This window comes from Typopeltis vanoorti, chromosome 22 (genome assembly GCF_054136105.1).
Source record: "Typopeltis vanoorti isolate ZY-2024b chromosome 22, IOZ_Tvanoo_1.0, whole genome shotgun sequence".
NCBI classification, from domain to species: Eukaryota; Metazoa; Arthropoda; class Arachnida; order Uropygi; family Thelyphonidae; genus Typopeltis; species Typopeltis vanoorti.
The window spans coordinates 55,977,386-55,996,410 of record NC_143570.1 but is presented as its reverse complement, the minus strand read 5'-3'; the positions used below and the strand labels follow the sequence as shown (position 1 = coordinate 55,996,410).

The 19,025-nt window shown below is 36.6% G+C and overlaps 1 protein-coding gene across 1 annotated transcript in view; it reads left to right on the top strand.

The window, feature by feature from the left end:
* The window catches only part of Vps50 (vacuolar protein sorting 50), a 664,618-nt gene that overhangs the window by 606,734 nt on the left and 38,859 nt on the right, over positions 1-19,025 (top strand). The window contains exons 23-24 of the mRNA XM_090411754.1: positions 2,228-2,386; positions 18,020-18,141. Of these exons, the coding sequence (XP_090267880.1) occupies positions 2,228-2,386; positions 18,020-18,141 (281 nt within the window). The remainder of the gene's footprint in view (positions 1-2,227; positions 2,387-18,019; positions 18,142-19,025) is intronic.

Here is a 19,025-nt window from a genome sequence, read left to right as displayed (position 1 = left end):
TTTTAAAAACTGAATATATGCGTTATCTGTTGAAATGGTAACACAAAATATAGAACAGCCAAACTCTAATCACTTGGAAATTGGAAGAACAGTTTGTTTTTCTACAAGAATGATAAACATTCTACAATAATCAACAAAAGACAAATGATAGTTGTACCTCTTGTAGATAAACTTATACATTGGTTATACATAGCTTTTAATTTTTTCAGGAAATTACAAAGTATACTAGAATGTTAATTAAACACTTTAAAAACAATTTAATTAAACACAGCAATGTTACATTGCCATCTTTAGGGATCACAGATAATGATATGTGCACACAGGCACTAACACTAAGCAAATGAGACTGAAGAAAGGCAACTGAGTCAGTCCTAGAGTCTTAAATGTGCCCCCTAGCAGGCTAAATTGGGTTGTGTTGGCTGTTAGGCTGATGTTCTTAGAATGCAAGCTTCCCAAATTTGGGGCAGTCTCATGCACCCAAATTTATTGAGGTTTTTGAAGTTTTTCAGTGCTGAGGCCAATTCAAGGAAGAATCTTTCATATATGTACTTGCTGCAGTATAATAAAGTGGCCTTCTTCCAGCATATTCTGTGGTGGGTTTCCAGTGCATGGTCAGGACATGCTGACCATGCATTGGAGTGGCTGTATTGGTGAAACCAGATGTATTCCTTGTGTTCGGATATCCTGCTATCGCCTGTTTGGCTGTAGTAGGATAGTTTGCAACTGCATGGGACGTGGCATACTCCAGGTAGGTCTAGGGGAAGTGACTGGTCTTTGGTGGAGCAGATGCCAATTTCTTATGTGGTTTGTAACTAGTTGTGAGGTCAGATTTTTTAGGATTTTTGTTAGTTTTTCGGATGTACCAGATATAAGGAATGGTGATAGATTTAGAGTAATCTCTGTTACGAAGAAGGGGGGGGGGTGTGGCTAACTGGTTTTAATATTTTTGGGGGTTATAGCCATTGGCTAAGAAGGTGTTAAGGATAGGATTGAGTTCAGTAGTTAGAGCATATAGCATTGTTATCTGAACTGATTAATTTTGCCCTGTTATATAGGGTTTTGTAATCCCATATTGTTGGTGGGGGGGGGGGGGGTGAATGTATCTACCTGTATGTGTAGGTTTTCTGTAAACAGAGAAAGCCAGGGATCCACGATGCTAGCATGTAATCAGAGTGTCTAGGAAAGGGAGACCGTTGTTGTTGTTTTTCTTTTCCAAGGTAAACTGGATCCTGGGGTGTTGATTGTTTAAGTGTGTTTAGAAATGGTGGAATGTATCCAGGCCATGGGTCCAAATAGTGAACACATCATCCACATAGCATAGCTAAACAGTGGGTTTATGTTGGACAAAGTTTAAGGCTTTTTCTTCGAAGGTCTCAAAAAAAATTGGCCCAGGGTGGAATACAGAGACAAATGTAAGAAAGTGGAGAACCCATGGCTGTCCCCCTCTATCTGTTTGTAGAATTTTCCTTGCCAAACAAAATACTGAGTTCATGGTGAACTGAAATAAGGCTGAGATCTCGGAAGGAAATTTGGCTTGAATGAGGTCTAGGGTATCTTTGAGTTCGACATTGGTGAATAGGGAGGAGACATCAAAACTGACCATTATGTCAGTGTGTTGGAGTGAGAGGTTTTCAATACTGGCATTAAAGTGGGCTGAGTTTTCTGTCTGAAGGTATGTTGCCAGTATATTGTGTAAGCACTTTGACTAAATGTTTGATTAATTTGTATGTTGGGGAATTGATACCATCCACAATGGGACGTAATGGTATATTCTGCTTATGGATTTTTAGTAGTCCATATATTCGAGGGTGTCTAGAGTTAAAAGGTTTTAGTCTGTTAGTCACTTCCAAAGGCCAAGAGGTAACCTTCTTAAGGAACCTATGGAATGTTCTGATTTGGGACCCAGTGGGATCATATTCTATAGGGAGATAGTTAGACCGATCTAAAAGTAAAGAGGCAAGCTCACCTGTGTAGTCTGTTTGGTTTAGAACCACAGTGGCAATTTAAAACCAAACAGACTACATAACATTGCCAAAATATAGGACAGTACTGATTAAAGTTTTGAATTAATATTCTAGTATACATTGTCATTTCCTGAAAAAATTAAAAGATAATTGTACCTTCTGATCTATATGCAAATGTGCTTGACAGTTCTGAAATCAAAAATTAGAAATTTACCTATGTTAAAATAAATGTAGTAATAGTAACTGTATGCTTTTTCTTTCAGACCATTAGCACAGCAGTGGAATTAAGAAGACCAGTGTACATGACAGTTGCTTCTAGAGCTGTAGATTATGAACAAGTTCTTAATCTGATGGGGGGTGTGAGGTGGGACATTCATGACATAATGTCACAACATAGCTACTATGTTGATGTTCTCTTGAAAGTGAGTGTACTGTTTATGTGGTAAAGTAGTTCAGTAGTTAGCATGAAATATCAGATAAGATATTTCTGTTATTAAGATATAGCTATTATTCTTTGTGTATAATTAGATCTTGACTTAACAGTATGTTTCTATCTAAATTGGGAAATATCATAAAGCAAACAATCATCGTCATCATCAAATTCCTGCCATGTACCCTCAAGGGGTGTGATACAGGATATGGTAGTATTACATAACTTCCTATCTACAATAGGAAGGAACAGGAGATTCATTGGCAAGCTCTGAAGAAAACATTGATTGCTTCAGCCAGAGAGGCATGTTGTGAGATTGTCTGCAAGAATAGAAAAATCAAAACTCCATGGTGGACACAGGAAGTTAAAGAGGCCTTGAAGGAAAAGAAGAAAGCATATCAACAGTTCCCAGCAAATAAGTCAGCTTGTGCTCTTAGAGAATATAGAAACAAATGTAAGAAAGCTGAACACTGTGTCCTGTCAGGTGTCAGTAGATTGACTACCATGTCCCTCCACCATGTCCTATTCTCTGCCTCTCTGTTGCATTCCTCATATGAGAGATAGATCCAATCTGCTATATTTTTCATCCACTCTAGTCTTTGTCTTCCTCTCCTTCTCTTTCCCTCAACAGTTCCTTCAAGAAGTGTCCTTTGTAGGCAGTTATGTCTCAGAATATGTCCGAAATAGTTGACTTTTCTGTTTTTAATTTCTTTTATCAGGCTCCTGTTTACACCTACCATCTCTAGTACCTCTTCATTTGTCTTTTTATCTTTCCATGATATCCTCATAATTCTTCACAGCATCCACATTTTAAAGGCCTCCGGTTTTTTCACACTCAGATTGGATAGTGTCCATGTCTCCACTCCGTTTAATAACGTGGGCCATTTTTAACATTTGGAGATTCATAGTCTTGTTTTCCGATTTAATTCTCTAGATGTCAGTAGATTTTTAATATTGTTGAAAATTGACCTTGCAATTTTAATCCTTTTTCCAATTTCATCTTCTGTCATTCCTTTCTCTGTGATCAAGCATCCAAGGTATGTGTATGTTTGCACCTGTTCTAATTTATTTCCATGTATATTCATGTATATTTTTGGTATTTCCTTTTCTCTTGAAATTATCATGAATTTTGTCTTTTTAAAGTTGAAACTGAAGCCATATTGTTCGCTGTACTTGAGGATTTCCTCTATAAGAGTCTTGAAGTCATATTTGTTTTCAGCTAGAAGAACAATGTCTTCTGCGCATCAAAGGTTATTAGTATTTCTGCCCCCTACAGTGATTCCTTTGAGGTTACTAATTTTATTAAATATTTCTTCTGTGTACAGGTTAAAGAGAATCGGAGACAGGATACAGCCTTGTCTCACACCTTTCTGAACTGGGAATTCTTCTGAGGTCTCTCTATTTATTCTCAAAAGATGCATTCTGTTCCCAGTAAAGATTAGTTATTAGCCTAATGTCTTTTCCGTCCTTGCCTATTTTTGATTGCTCATGTTGAACATTGTCGAATGCCTTTTTGTAATCTATGAAGCAGAGGTATACATCTTTTTGTTTTTCTAGATATCTTTCTATGATGGTTCTGACATTAAAAATACCTTGTCTTGTACCTACATTTTCCTTGAAGCCACTTTGTGCATTATTTATTTCTATGTTTATTTTTCTTTTATTTCTTTCAAGAATAACATATAGGAGGACTTTTGATACTTGACTGATGAGGCTAATTGTCCTGAACTCTTCACATTTTATAGCTTTTGTTTTCTTGGGAATTGGAACGAAAATTGAGTGATTAATATCTTTGGATAGAAATCCAGTTTTGTATATCTTATTGAATAAATTTGTTAGAAATTTCAGTCCTACTTCATTGAGAGCCCTCAACCATTCTGCCAAGATATTATATATTCCTGCAGCTTTATGTGGTTTTAGTTTTCTGACGCATTTTCAACTTCACAAAATGGAAATGGGTTGTCCTTCTAAATCAGTCTATTCAGGAATATTATTTCTTTGTTGCTTGTATAATTTCCTTGTGTATTCAATTCATCTTTCCATGATTTCTTTTTTACCCATTAGAATATGGTCTCTTGAGTCTCTAATGATACTTGCATGATTTACTGTATTTGTCTTCCTTGTCATTTCTCTGAGCTTTTCATACATTTCTCTGCTTCTGTGTTTTCTATCAAGGTTTTCTATGTCTGTGCATTTATTCTTAATCCATTCCTCTTTGGCTTTCCTGCATTATTTTTTATTTCTTTATTCATGCTTTTATATTCAGGTTTGTTCTTTAACTTTTTTCTTTGTTCCATCAACTTTAATATTTTTTCATTTATCCAAGGTTTATTCCCTTTCCTTTTTAATGACAAAGGAGTGTATTTTTGGTGCTTCGTTGATGCTATTCTTGAATGTTTGCCAGTTCATGTTAATTTCATCAATTGGTGTTCTATTTTCTGTGTGAGTTGTGGTGTCACATTTGTTAAGGGATTTTGTGAATTCTTTAATAAAGCAGTCTTTAACTTCTTGGTTGTTAAGTGAGTCTGAATTATAAGCTTCTCTTATGAATGGTTGGCTTGGTATCTTGAGTTTTATTTTGATTTTTGCAATCACTGGGTTGTGGTCCGATTCTATGTCTGCTCCAGGATATGTTTTTGCTTGTTATTGCTTTTCGGAATATTTTGCTTATTATTATATAATCGATTGGTTTCTATAGATGTCCCCAGGACTTTTCCATGTATGTAGTCTTCTGGGAGGATGTTTAAATAGTATGTTGGCAATTATTAGGTCATTGGTTTCACAGAATTTAATTAATCTTTCACAGGGCCATCACCAGATTAGAGTGCGCCTTGAGGCAAACAATTAAATATCGCTCGTGGTGGATTCTAAGAAAATCTCCAATTGCTATTTTGTTTTTATTACAAGAGAAACATTAATGCAAAACTACTACATAATAATATTAATGAAATATTTGCTGTAAGGGGATATCACACAATAAAACTGTTTATAATCTCTTCTAAATTTAAATTATAAGCAATGTCTCCACTTCTATCGATTTAGTTGCTAGACCAACCAATCTTTCTTGGGTCATTGCTGTTCGCAAATAATTTTTAATCAGTTTAAATTTTAAAATTTAAACTGATTAAAAAAAGCGAAGCAAGTGTGGAAAAATTTTCCGCACTTGCTTCGCTAACAGGAATTGTTAGCATAGTGATACTGCCTATTACAATATGGCCGAACAAGCGCTCTTATTAAGCTGTGCCTTGAGGCAGGCTATCTCTATGCTACACCCTGTCGACAGTACTGATCTTTCACCTCTTTCGTTTCTGGTTCCAAGCCCTTGGTTTCCCATGCAAAATGAGAATTTTACTGAAAAACACTGTGTAAAATTTATAAATAAGTTTAAAATTTATAAATATATAAATAAGATTTTTACAGAAAAACATTGTGTAAAACTAGCTAAACAAAAGTCACGGAAAACTTTGTTAAGAACATAGAAAATAAATATCAAGAAGGTGGCAAAATATTCTTGAGGTTGTTGAAGAAGTTCAGAAATGGAGGAAAGAGTGCTGTTAAAGGAAATAGAGATGACAAAGGTGACATGAAAAATAAAGAAAAAGATATCCTTGAGGTATGGAGTAATTACTTCAAAAAATTGCTAAATGAAACAAGCAGTGATAGCACAGTGATAAAAAAAACACTCAACAGGCATGCAATCAGGAATACATATCCATACTTGAAGTAGAAAAAGCCATCAAAGGCCTGAAGTGTGGAAAGGCAGCAGATGATATTCGACTTTGAGTCGAATATCATCTATACTTGAGAAACGGTTGAGAAGGATTGTGGAAGACAAGCTTAGTGAAGAACAAGCTGGATTCAGGCCAAATAGAGGCTGTCAGGATCAGATCTTCACTTTACGACAGATAGTTGAGAAATCATGGGAATATAACAATGATCTGTATTTAAGTTTTGTAGATCTGGAAAAAGGCATATGACAAGGTACCAAGAGAGAAGCTATTCAAAACGCTACAGTTGTATGGTGTCAATGGGGCATTATATCAAGCAATACTTAGTCTTTATTTGAGTTGTATGTCAGGAGTTAGAATTGAAGGAGATACAGGAAGATGGTTTAATGTTAAATCTGGTGTCAGACAAGGATATACATTATCCCTTCTCTTATTTATTATATGGATCACATTATGACGGAAAGTGGTATTAAACCTGATTTCAAAATTGGATATGTTAATGTCAGCTCTTTGCTTTATGTGGACAGTGTTATACTTCTAAATAAATCCACTACAAGTCTGCAAGATTCCCTGACTAAATTGAGTAGCTGTTGTAATAGATATGGTATGAAGGTCAGCAATAACAAGACAAAAACAATGAAAATAGGCAGAATCATTGAAAATATCAATTGCATTGTGAATGGAGAACCTATAGAACGAGTGAAACATTTCAACTACTTAGGCACGATTTTTAGTAAAGATGGTAAATTAAATATTGAAATAGAGAACAGAATCAACAGAGCTAGTATGGTAAGAAGTCAACTGAATAAATTTATATGGAATAAGAGAGAAATTAGTCAAAACACTAATTTCTTAAATTTTAAAATCAGTGTGGTCATTGCTTGCCAGGCAGTGGGCATCGATGTGTGGCTCCATGGTGTGTGGGAGCTCTGGTGCCGAACCAAAAACTACTTGAGCATGAATCCCTCATCCTCAAATGTTTCAGGGGCCATAACAAAGTCCCAATCAAGTACTGATACCATAGATACTGCATATGGAAACAGAAGTAAGAAACAAAAGATATATGATGCTAACATAAATGTACCAACATTTTTAATCATTTATGCTACATGTGAAAAACCGATAGGGGAAAATGTCACCCTTCTTTATTCAAAAAGGTTTAGAAGGACTGGCAGGACCTCCCAAAACTGTTAAGAAATTGCATTCTGGTGATGTGCTTGTGGAAACATTGTGTCAGCAACATTCCGAGAAACTACTGAGAGAAACAACAATGAATGGAATAGAAATTACAGTAACACCTCATAAAACACTTAACTCGTGTAGAGGAGTAATATCAGTATGGGATCTCCTTGATGTTCCTGATGAAGAGATATGTTCAGAACTTAAATATCAAGGAGCATCAGGTCCAACTTAATACTTCTCTGGAAGCAGAAGCTATTCGCTTCTCCATGGGATTTCTTGATAACCTTATCTCGCAACTGCCTGAACCCATACTTTTGATGGGTGACTTTAATGGTCACAATACTTTATGGGGTAGTGCCAACACTAATAGATGAGGTTGAATCATTGAAAGAAGGAAAAAGACCCAAAGGAAGACCAAGATATATAGGTGGATTGATATGGTAAAAATTAACTTAGAAGATAGAAATATAAGATCTGATAAAGGAAACAATGCAACATTTAAAGTTAATTTGACAACTTCATTGTTTACTGTACAAAATTCTCTGAGTAGGAAAGTACTACTGATAGCATGTTTTATACGAATAGTGCAAAACTATTCATAAAAAACACATAAAGCTATGTATGGGAGACAGGTGCATTGCATCTAATGATTATTTCAGAAATTCAAATGGTGAGTTCTGCAGGTCAGAATGTCCAGTCCACCATGAGAAAATCATTCATCCATAGAGATATACTGCTTGGAAAGAAGTCAACAGACATCCCATGGGCATGGTCCATTCTGTCATGTAGCGAGTCAAAGTTTGTAGCTGGTGTAAGTTGGAGGAATATGGTGCTTTCAAGTCAGTGCAACTTCGTCCAGATGAAATGGCTGCAAGAGGGGAACTGGTGGAGTTTCAAAGAGGTGTTGTGTTAGGATGCCATGTTGCAGGCCTATCTGTTCAACAAATTGGTGACAAATTGGGCCATCCTAGGCTAACAAGCCATGATACTATACTGAGATGGAAGCACAGGGAGTCAACTGCAAGTGCTACCCACAGTTAATGATCCACCACACTCACCAAACATGTCTGTAGGATGGATAATAAGTAAAAATTGCCATTTGTCGGCTAACACAATGACTGCAGAGTGACTGCACACAATGACTGCATTATTTCAGAAATTCAAATGATCAGTTCTGCTTGTCAGCATGTCCAGTCCACCATGAGGAAATCATTCATCCATATAGAGATACACTGCTTGGAAAGAAGTCAATAGACATCCCATGCAGTCAATGAGTGCAGTCTGACCGGATCTGCACAAAAACATTCAGAACCAAGGCTCTCTACGTGGATTTCCATAGTAGGTTTCTTCAAGGTGAATAAAATAGATACAAAACAACTTAAACACTAAAACTGTTTTAACCGAATACAATGTATTTTTTACAAATACAGAAGAACACATACATCACATGCATGGAGCATGTATGATGTCAACTGTTGTTATGTAGGAACGTTCTGTAATTAGCAGCGAGATTTAACTCTGGCGTGCTTAGAGATCTTATGAGGGTCTTCCAAATATCAACCAGAATTAATCCTTGGTTTCTATTGAGGTTATGTTTAGAACGGAGTACTGTTATGGCTTCTTCTTTTATGATTCGGGAGCAGAAATCTTCCTCTAAATAGAGCATGGAGCTTTTGTCCCATATTCTATGGTATGGTTTGTCCTTGAGAAATGATGTGCTAACCCTGAATTGTCTTCTCTGTTGTTGTTTACATCTCCTACATGTTCTTGTTTTCTGATTTCCAAACTTCTAGAGGTTTCACCAATATAGTTTAAACCGCATGAACAAGGGATGTTATAGACACCGCCATATTTGAAGAAAGCATGACTGTCTTTCGGATATCTTAAAAATTGGCGGATAGTCTTTAAAGGTTTAAAAGTCACTCATATTTCATGTGGCTTGAGGAGTGTAGCAATCTTTTTGGAAACTGTCCCAGCATAAGGAATGGTGATGGTGGATTTATAATGCATGTCTTCACATTGATGTTGTGGGGGGGTCACAGAAAAGTATCTTGTGGATCAATTTTTTTGGGTAACCATTGTCTATGAGGTTTTTTGATATGTGGGATAGTTCATCTTTGAGATCTTTATCTTCTGTAGTGATGCCAGCAGCCCTATTTTTTAGCATGTATACAATGCTTAATTTTTGAGAAATGTGGTGAAGATGTGAAGTGCAAGTATCAACCTATGTTGGTTGGTTTGCTTTAGACAGCAAAGCTGATATGTCTATCCATTTGTTTCTTAATTAAAGTATTTGGAATGGTAATTGTTTGTCCTTCTCAAGTTCTAAGGTAAATTTTATTTTGTGATGGAAGGAGTTGTTTTTTTGAGACACCAGTGTGTCTCAAAAAAAACAAGAGAAATTCAAAGTTAAATACAATTGTATTCAAAAAGACCTTTTTCTGTGTTTTTTCAAACAATAAAAATGTTTGGAAAACATTTTTATTGTGACACCCCACAACAACAACAGTCTGAAGAAATACATTATAAATCCACCATTTCCATTCCTTATGCTGGGACAGTTTCCAAAAAGATTGCTACACTCCTCAAGCCACATGAAATATGAGTGACTTTTAAACCTTTAAAGACTATCCGCTAATTTTTAAGATATCCAAAAGACAGTCATGCTTTCTTCAAATATGGCGGTGTCTATAACATCCCTTGTTCATGCGGTTTAAACTATATTGGTGAGACCTCTAGAAGTTTGTAAATCAGAAAAAAAGAACATGTAGGAGATGTAAACAACAACAGAGAAGACAATTCGGGGTTAGCACATAATTTCTCAAGGACAAACCATACCATAGAATGGGACAAAAGCTCCATGTTCTATTTAGAGGAAGATTTCCGCTCCCAAATCATAAAAGAAGCCATAACAGTCCTCCATTCTAAACATAACCTTAATAGAAACCAAGGATTAATTCTGGCTGATATTTGGAAGACCCCCATAAGATCTCTAAGCACTCCAGAGTTAAATCTCGCTGCTAATTACAGAACGTTCCTACATAACAACAGTTGACATCATACACGCTCCATGCATGTGATGTATGCGTTCTTCTGTACTTGTAAAAAAATACAGTTGTATTCGGTTCATTCCTTTCATGAACAGTTTTAGTGTTTAAGTTGTTTGTATCTATTTTATTCACCCAGAAGAAGCCAATATAAACCCAGTTGATGTCAATCTTTCCCATAAATTATATTCTTAGTTAATCCTTACCTAAGTATAAGAAAACAACAAATTTTCCACATGAAGTATCTTCATAACTAGGCTACTTCTATATAGAGGCTATTGACTTCACACCTGTTACTTCAGTATCCTGCAAAGCACTTAATGTGAAGTCAGCATCTTCTATATACATGTAGCCTAGTCATGAAGGTATTTCGTGCACAAACATTTTTAGATGATTAAACATGAATCTAATTTCTTGGCAAGTAGAATTTACTTAATGAAATGACAAAGCTTTCTACAGCAAAGTGGTACACGTTTTTGCAAAATGTGTACCACTCCTGTAGAATACTCCTGTATTTGCAAAATGTATGAATTCTGCTTTAATTCAACTTGGGGATCTCCTACACACCATTGCTACCACAACAGCCCTATAAGCAGGTAATATTAAAATAATCGTAAGTTCCCTCCAACCTAGATTAGCAACTGAAAAACAGAAAAAAAATTTTTGAACCATTTCTTTGAACCTATGAGGGTGGTCTGAAAAGTTCTCGTCCTCAACCATAGATGGCAACACTTCGGTAAGTTTTTTTTTCTAAATTGGTACATCTGTCATAAGCATCCATGTGAAATTACAAGTCATTCTATCAAGTAGTTTGTTTTAGACAGCTGTCGGAAACAAAAGTGTTGTCTGTATCCCTTGAAATTGATAAAATTGAGTATGGTGCGGTTATAAAATTCTTTGTAAAAGAAGGTTTAATGCCAAGAGAAATTCATTCGAAGTTCATAAAAGTTTATGGGCACTCTTCTCCTTAGTTTTTGACAATTAAGAAATGGGCTGCCAAGTTTAAAGTGGCCGTACCAGCCTTGAAGTTGATCCACGTGAAGGACGTCCAAAAAGTGTAACAAAACGAGAATCATTGATCAAGTGCATGATATGGTATTGGAGGACCGGCGAGTCAAAGTGCGTGAAATTGCTGAGACTATAGGCATTTCAAAAGAACGTGTAGTAAGTATTTTGCATGAAGAATTGCAAATGAAAAAAACTTTGCGCAAGATGGGTGCCGTGCTTGCTCACAGCAAATCAAAAACGCACTTGCATGAAAATCTCTGAACAGTGCTTGGAGGATTTTAACAAGAATAAAACTGATTTTGTGCATCGATTTATTACTATGGATGAGACTTGGATTCATCATTTCAAAACAGACGTCAAAACAGTGGACAGAAGCTAGTTGTTCAGTGCCAAAGAAGACGAAGTCGGTTCCATTCCTTTCCTGGCAACACTATCTTGCTGATAGCGTTGCCAGGAAAGGTCATGGCATCTATGTTTTGAGATGCTAAAGACATTTAGTTGAATAATTATCTTGAAAAGAGTAAAACAATAACCGGGAATATTGTTCCGATCTTTAAACCAGACTAGACGAAAAAATTTGTGAGAAAAGACCTGGTTTGCAGGAGGAAAAAAAAAATCATCTTTCATCAGGAAAATTCACCTGCCCACAAAAATGTTTTGGCAATGGGAAAATTACAGGATCTGCACTATGAATTGTTTGAACATCCACCCTGTTCCCCAGATTTGGCTCCCTCTGACTTCTATCTTTAGTATATATGCAGAGGACATCATGCATGAATTATTGGATGAGCTCAGGATAGGAGGCAGATTGATCAGTAATCTGAGGTATGCTGATGATACAGTACTCCTTTGTAATGACATGGAAAAACTAGGACTAATTCTTGACAAAGTTAACAAGATCAGTAATAACAGAGGACTTCAACTCAATCCTAGCAAGACAAAGATTATGGTTCTCAAAGGAAATTCAAACAGAGAAGCTCTTGAGAAACATCTGTACCTTAATGGAGAAAAAATTGAGGAAGTCATCAAGTTTGAGTACCTGGGATCCATTATTAATGTGAAGAATTGCTGTTCAGAAGATATCAGAAGAAGGTTAGGAATGGCTAAAACAACAGTCAGAGATATGTCTAAAATCTGGAAGGATGGATCTATCTCCATGGGAACAAAGTCGAGGATGTAGTTATTTTTCCAGCAGCGACTTATGGATGTGAGACTTGGAACCTAAAGAAGTCAGATAAGAAACGGATATCTGCTCTTGAGATGTGGTGTTACAGAAGGCTGTTGAGGATATCATATACTGAAAGGCATACAAATGAATGGGTGTTAGAAATGATCAGTAGAACTTTAAGGCTCCTTAATGATATTGACAGAAGAAAGTTAAAATATTATGTATAAAAAATTTAGTTTAATCCTTTATCCAAGTGTAAGCAAACAAAGTTTGTGCCTGAAAATATCTTCAGGACTGAGGTAAGGTGGTGCAACTCCGAGCAAATGTGGACCAAGTTCTCATCACTCCTTGTCTCAGCATCTCCCATAATGCAAAGCACATCTCCTTGCGGCCATATTTTAGGCACATAGAAGAAGGGATGGAAGGGGGACTTCTCAGAACAGTAATAGAAGGTAAAGTTCCTGGAAAAAGAGGAAGGGGTAGACCATCAATGAGATGGATTGTTGGTGTGTATGTGTGTGGAGTGACTGATCTTCAGAGAGTTGAGACCGCCAGAAAAGCAAACGAGAGGACTACATGGCGAGGCCTGGTGTGGCACATCACCAAGCATCGGAGTGACCATATGACATCTGTAGATGCCCAGTGAACATATAGATAGATAAACTTTTATATCTTCCCAAAACTAAAACTCTTCCTCGCTAGTCAGCGTTTTTCTCCGAATCAAGAGATGATTGCAGCTGTAGAGGGGTATTTTGCAGATCTTACTGAGAACCACTACAGGGACAGGATAATAGTGCTGATGCATATTAGTCTTTAGGGAGATTGTGTTGAAAAATAACAATGAAAAAACATAATTCGTTTTTTCATTGTTAGGCCGAGAACTTTTCAGACTGCTCTCATAAGTAATGGTTTAAAAAAATGACAGATTGATGTCAATGCAGACAAGAACACTGAATTTTTTTTTCACACGAAGACAAGTAAGCATGTTTATCCAAGTGGCAGGTGTATCTACTCTCTAACCAACAGGGCTTTGGATTTGAATGCTACTGTAGGTGTGGATGCTTGTGATTGTCTTTAGGTGGGAGATGAATTTCATCATGCAATGAGAGACTTCTGATTGCTTATTGGAGACCTGAAATGCCTTGAAAAAGTTCTATGTTTGGTCTCTAGATCAGCATTTCCAGATTGAGTAAAAAAAAAAAAATTCATAAAAAAAAAATAGATAATGAATTAGAGTGCTATATGTTATATATGTACTATATACTGATGTACTGCAGGTTATACATGAACTATAAGTTTACAAAAAAACCTTTTGTGGGAGTTGCATAAAAAATACCCAAATATCAGTCATGCTCTCTCTCTCTCTAACCAAAGCTGTTAACCCTAACTTTTTGTCCATTTGGAACTCAGATTGTTCTATTTTATTGTTACCCACAGAAACATTTTCTGTGGATAACAATTAATTACTTCACCTCACATTCTTTCTTGTATAGATGATCTTGGTAAATATCATGCTACTTTACCACACATACAACATTCAGTGTCCCATTTGATTTTTCACCAAAGGGAGATCAGAAAAATCTTTACCAAACTGAATATGAAAAAGTCTCCTAGTCCTGATGTCATTTCTTCAATTGTTCTGAAGGTGTGTGCTCTGGAATTGACTTGTGTTCTATATCACCTTCCTGTTCTTTACTATTCCACTCTTGCATTCTAATATGAGAAATTAGCTCATATTTAATCCATTCTCAAGAAGAGTGACAAATCTTCTTAGGAATGGATAACTCACTTTGACTCACTTCAGCTCTTTCTTAAATTAATGGAGATAACTGGATACTTGTCTTGTGTACTGCCTCAAAGCCTCTCATCTAATAAATGATTGTCAGTATGGATTCCATCACAGGTAATCAAAAGGGGATCTTCTTGCTTATGTCATCCAATTTTGGAAAAATGCTATGGAAAAATTTGATGAATCCCAAGTGTGGTTACTCCTGATATCTCTGAGGCATTTGATCAGTTTGCAAAGATATCTGCACTGGGTTGCAGTGCAGATATCTTTGCACAATCTTTGAGGATAAAATATTCATCTGCCATCACCTGTACTGTGCATCCAGAGAGAAACCTGGATGTGCAAGGATATCTGCACTGCAACCCAGTGCAGATATCTTTGCACATCCAGGTTTCTCTCTGGATGCACAGTACATGTGATGGCAGATGAATATTTTATCCTCAAGCTTTGCAACATAATGCTCTTTCATCTGCTCTCTCCCTTCTGTATATCAACAGTCTTCTCCAGTTGACAGCAAATCCAATACATAGTTTTGCTGATGATTATCCACTTCTACAGTTGTAAATTCTGATCTCCAAATCATTCTCCAATGGAAGCTGATAATCTTGTTAATTTCAATGCTAGTAAAATTAATTCTGTTTTATTTCTTACAAATAAGGACTCTTTTCTTTTAGAAAGGGTTTTTTTTTTTTTTTTGCAAGAAATAGAATAAAGAACCTTTTACTTTTGACAATCCAAATTTCTAGATAAGATGAGATTTCTCTTTTTGTGATAATTCTAACTTCTAATATTTCTTGTCATGAACATATTACAAATATTGCCTCTTTAACATTAAAAAAAAAAAAAAAATTAGTTTTTCTCTTTCACTTATAGCATTGCTTTATATCTGAATAGCTGTTCTTCTTCTTCAACTTATCCCACTTAAGTAGGGTTGCTGTTTTTAATGGGTGACCTCCACATCCTCCTGTCTTGGGCTGTAACTACATCTAAGTTCTTCATCCTCAGGTCCTCCTCCACCAGCTCCCTCCATCTCTTCTTTGGCTGCCCGTGCTTCCTCCTCCCCTGCACCTCCATTTGCATGACCTTTCTTCCCACATACTCGTGTTCCCACCTCATCACATGACCAAACCATCTCAACTTTGCCTCCTGTATCTTTGCTCCTAAGTTCGTAACTTTCACCATTTCCCTTACATAGTGATTTCTCAGACGATCCTTTCTGGTCACACCACACATCCACCTAAGCATTCTCATCTCTGCTACCTCCATCCTGCTAATGTTATTTTTCCTCAGGGCAACAGTCTTCGTAGCATACATCATAGCTAGTCTCACCACTGCCCTGTAGATTTTTCCCTTCAAATTGACCAGCACCCTCTAGCACTTCAGCCCTCTCTCTCTCTCTCTCAGGTTCCTCCATCCAGCTTGTATCCTGCATCCCACTTCCTTCTCAGCCTCTCCATCCTCTTTCACTTTGAACCTAAATATCTAAAGTCACTAACCTTTCTGATGACATTTCCTTCTAGCTCCAGATCTGCCTCTTGGCTGCCATTCCTTTTGCAACACATGTACTCTCTTACTTCTCTAAGCCTCATACCTCTCTCTTCCAGTACTCTCCTCTATCTTTCCAATTTACCTGCCACTTCTTCTCTTGATTCTGTGCATAGCATGATGTCATCTGCATACAACATTGCCCAAGGCACGTCTTCTCTCACCTCTTTTGTCACCACCTCCATCACAATATTTAACAGGAACGGACTTAATGCTGACCCTTGATGTAAACCATCTGTCACTTAAAAGCTTTCTGTCTCTCCCGGGCAGGTCCAAACTCTTGTCTTCACATTTCTGTACATCTGCTGCACCAACCTGACATATTTCTCCAGTACCTTCTTTTCCCTCAGACACCTCCAGACTTGGCACTCTATCATATGCTTTCTCCAGATCAGTAAACACCAGATGTAGCTCCTGTTGTTTCTCTTGAAACTTTTCCATCATCTGCCTTAACCCAAAGATAGCATCTGTCATCGATCAACCAGGCATGAAACCAAACTGCTCATTTGCAATCTCCACCTCCTCCCTCATTCTTCCATCAAGAACCCTTTCTAGGATTTTCATTGTGTGGGACATCAACTTTATTCCTCTGTAATTCTTACAGTCTTGTGCATCCCCTTTTACCCTTGTATAGGGACAAGAGTACTTTTCCTCCACTCCTCAGGTATTTTTTCCTGTTGGCAAACTTTTATGAACAGCTCCCACAGCAGGTCAGTGCCCTCTTTCCCCAGTGCCTTCCATGCCTCCACTGGGATCCCAGGGCCCACCGATTTTACATTCTTCATCCTCTTTACAGCCTTCTCAACTTCCACCCTACTGATGTTCTGTACCATCCCCTCATAAGGCTGCCCATCTTCTCTGTGAGTCCTCACATTTTCCTCATTCAAGAACACTTCAAAGTATATTCTCCATCTGTTTCTTATATCCACATCCTTCCTTAATACTCCTCCTTCAGTCTTTGATCTGCCTCACATGTAATTTCTACATGTGAGGCAGATCATTTTGCCAGTCGATATTCATCTTGATGCTTTATTTCTACATTTTGCCAGTCGATAAATTTTTCCTCTGTCCTTCCTTATATCTGAATAGCTGTTAATTGTATACAAATCTCCAACCATTGAATATTGTTCTTGCTCCTAAGAATTCTCTAAAAATTCTTAACTAGATACAGAAGAGAGAGCAGTTAGGTTAATTAATTACCCATATCTTACCAGTTCACTTCACTCCAGTCTCATTTACACTGATGTTCAGTTTCTGCTGCTTAAATTTTATATAAATATTTCCATTGTTACTTTTCATTAGAATTGATATTGATAATTCTTCCTCTCTCTTCTAAATCTATTAAAACTCATTTAGCAGCTTTTCAACATTCCTTTGCAGTTCAACTCCAAACTCTTACAGAAAAATTTCTCAACTCTTCATTCATCCTTTCCATTGCTGCCTTTTGAAATATTCTCTCCTCCTATAGTACAAGGAAATACAAAATTAATGACGGAAAATCTCACTTAAAAAGATTTTTTAATAGTATAATTTTCACCTGTGTGTCACAGGCATCTTCAGTACATGTTAAGCTCAAATTAAACAATAACTGACAATTCCAAAAAGCGCCACCTAACACCTAATATCTTACACTAGCTACTTAGGTGGCGCTTTTTGGAATTGTCAGTTATTGTTTAATTTGAGCTTAACATGTACTGAAGATACCTGTGACACACAGGGGAAAATTATACTATTAAAAAATCTTTTTACGTGAGATTTTCCGTCATTAATTTTGTATTTGTATGTCTACGCACGGTATTCCCTTACTAAGAGTTAGAAAAAGGAAAGTTAATACATGCATAGAAGCAATTGCATACTGAATATGCTGTTCCTTGTGTGATGAAGCTTTCTCTGATTGCTGTGATAATTGCATTAAATGTGTTATTCTTGCATGACAAACTTCTAATTACTCTCATTAGAAGTTTATCATGCCAACCAAACAGAAGTTGGTTTTGCTAGCAATTCAGTTTGAGAGATGAGGCTTACCCATCACCCTTGTGTGTATGCATATATAGAAGTTTATGCACACATGCTTCTATCCTAATGTACTTACTTTAATTGTTAATATTCATGTTAATTTAATATAAGAAGAATAACAAGTGAACACATTCCATTATAGGAATTACAGGTGTTTAGTGCAAGGTTGGCTGATGTATCTAAAAGAGTTCCGCTTCCAAAAGAGGCAAGTGATCTTCTGTGGGAACATTGTATCAGACTTGCTAACCGTACATTTATTGAAGGGTAAGTTTGGATGGACACCTGGTAATCTTTAATGAATGTATCTATTCCTTACTATGCAGTATGCTTTCCTGCTTCTTTTGCCATTATTGGAAGCAAGCTAAAATGTAAATTACTTAGAAATATTCTAGCACCATGTAAATTGAGATTATTGAGGAAGCATTTGCATGTGTTAAATGTCACGAATATGAATAAAATAAAAAATATTGTGAGGAAATCAGTCACTCTTATAAAGTGGTTTTGTGAAACAACTATGCTCCCTATCAGTACTTATTACATACTTCACAACTTGTGAAGATGGTAATAGAAAAAGCTTTATTTCACATACCAGTTTATTTGAGGAAGAATAAAATTTTCCAGGAGTGAGGAGCTGATGTATAGAGATTCTGATTTGTGATGTGCAGAGTAGAATGTTAGCAGAGTGAGTACCATGAAGTAAATTGAAAATCTGGATAAGATGATAGTGATTATGGGCATGAATGGCTTCATAGGCAATGTTAATTGGACAGCAAAACATTTGAGATGTTAGAAACCATGCAACAGAAAAGTATGAAAGGGAAGATGAAGATAGTTGCTTAGATAATGCAGAGTGTAGCAAAGCAACAAGAATGATATGATAATGACAATGTTTAAGAAGAGAGGTCTGGAATATGTGGATACTTGGAGTGTTAGAAGTTCATTGTATACAACAGTTACATTTAAACCTGGAATAAGGCAGCATTTGGAGAATTGCTGTCTAGGTAAATGAGAGTGTTAGTGCAAGTTAACTAGAACTAATCGGTGGAAGGTAGCAGGGATGGCCTTGTGAAGGGTTAGTACATGACTCTTGGGGGAGAGTCATGCACTGGTTTTTCTATATACAAATACTAGGATTATCAAATAAAGGG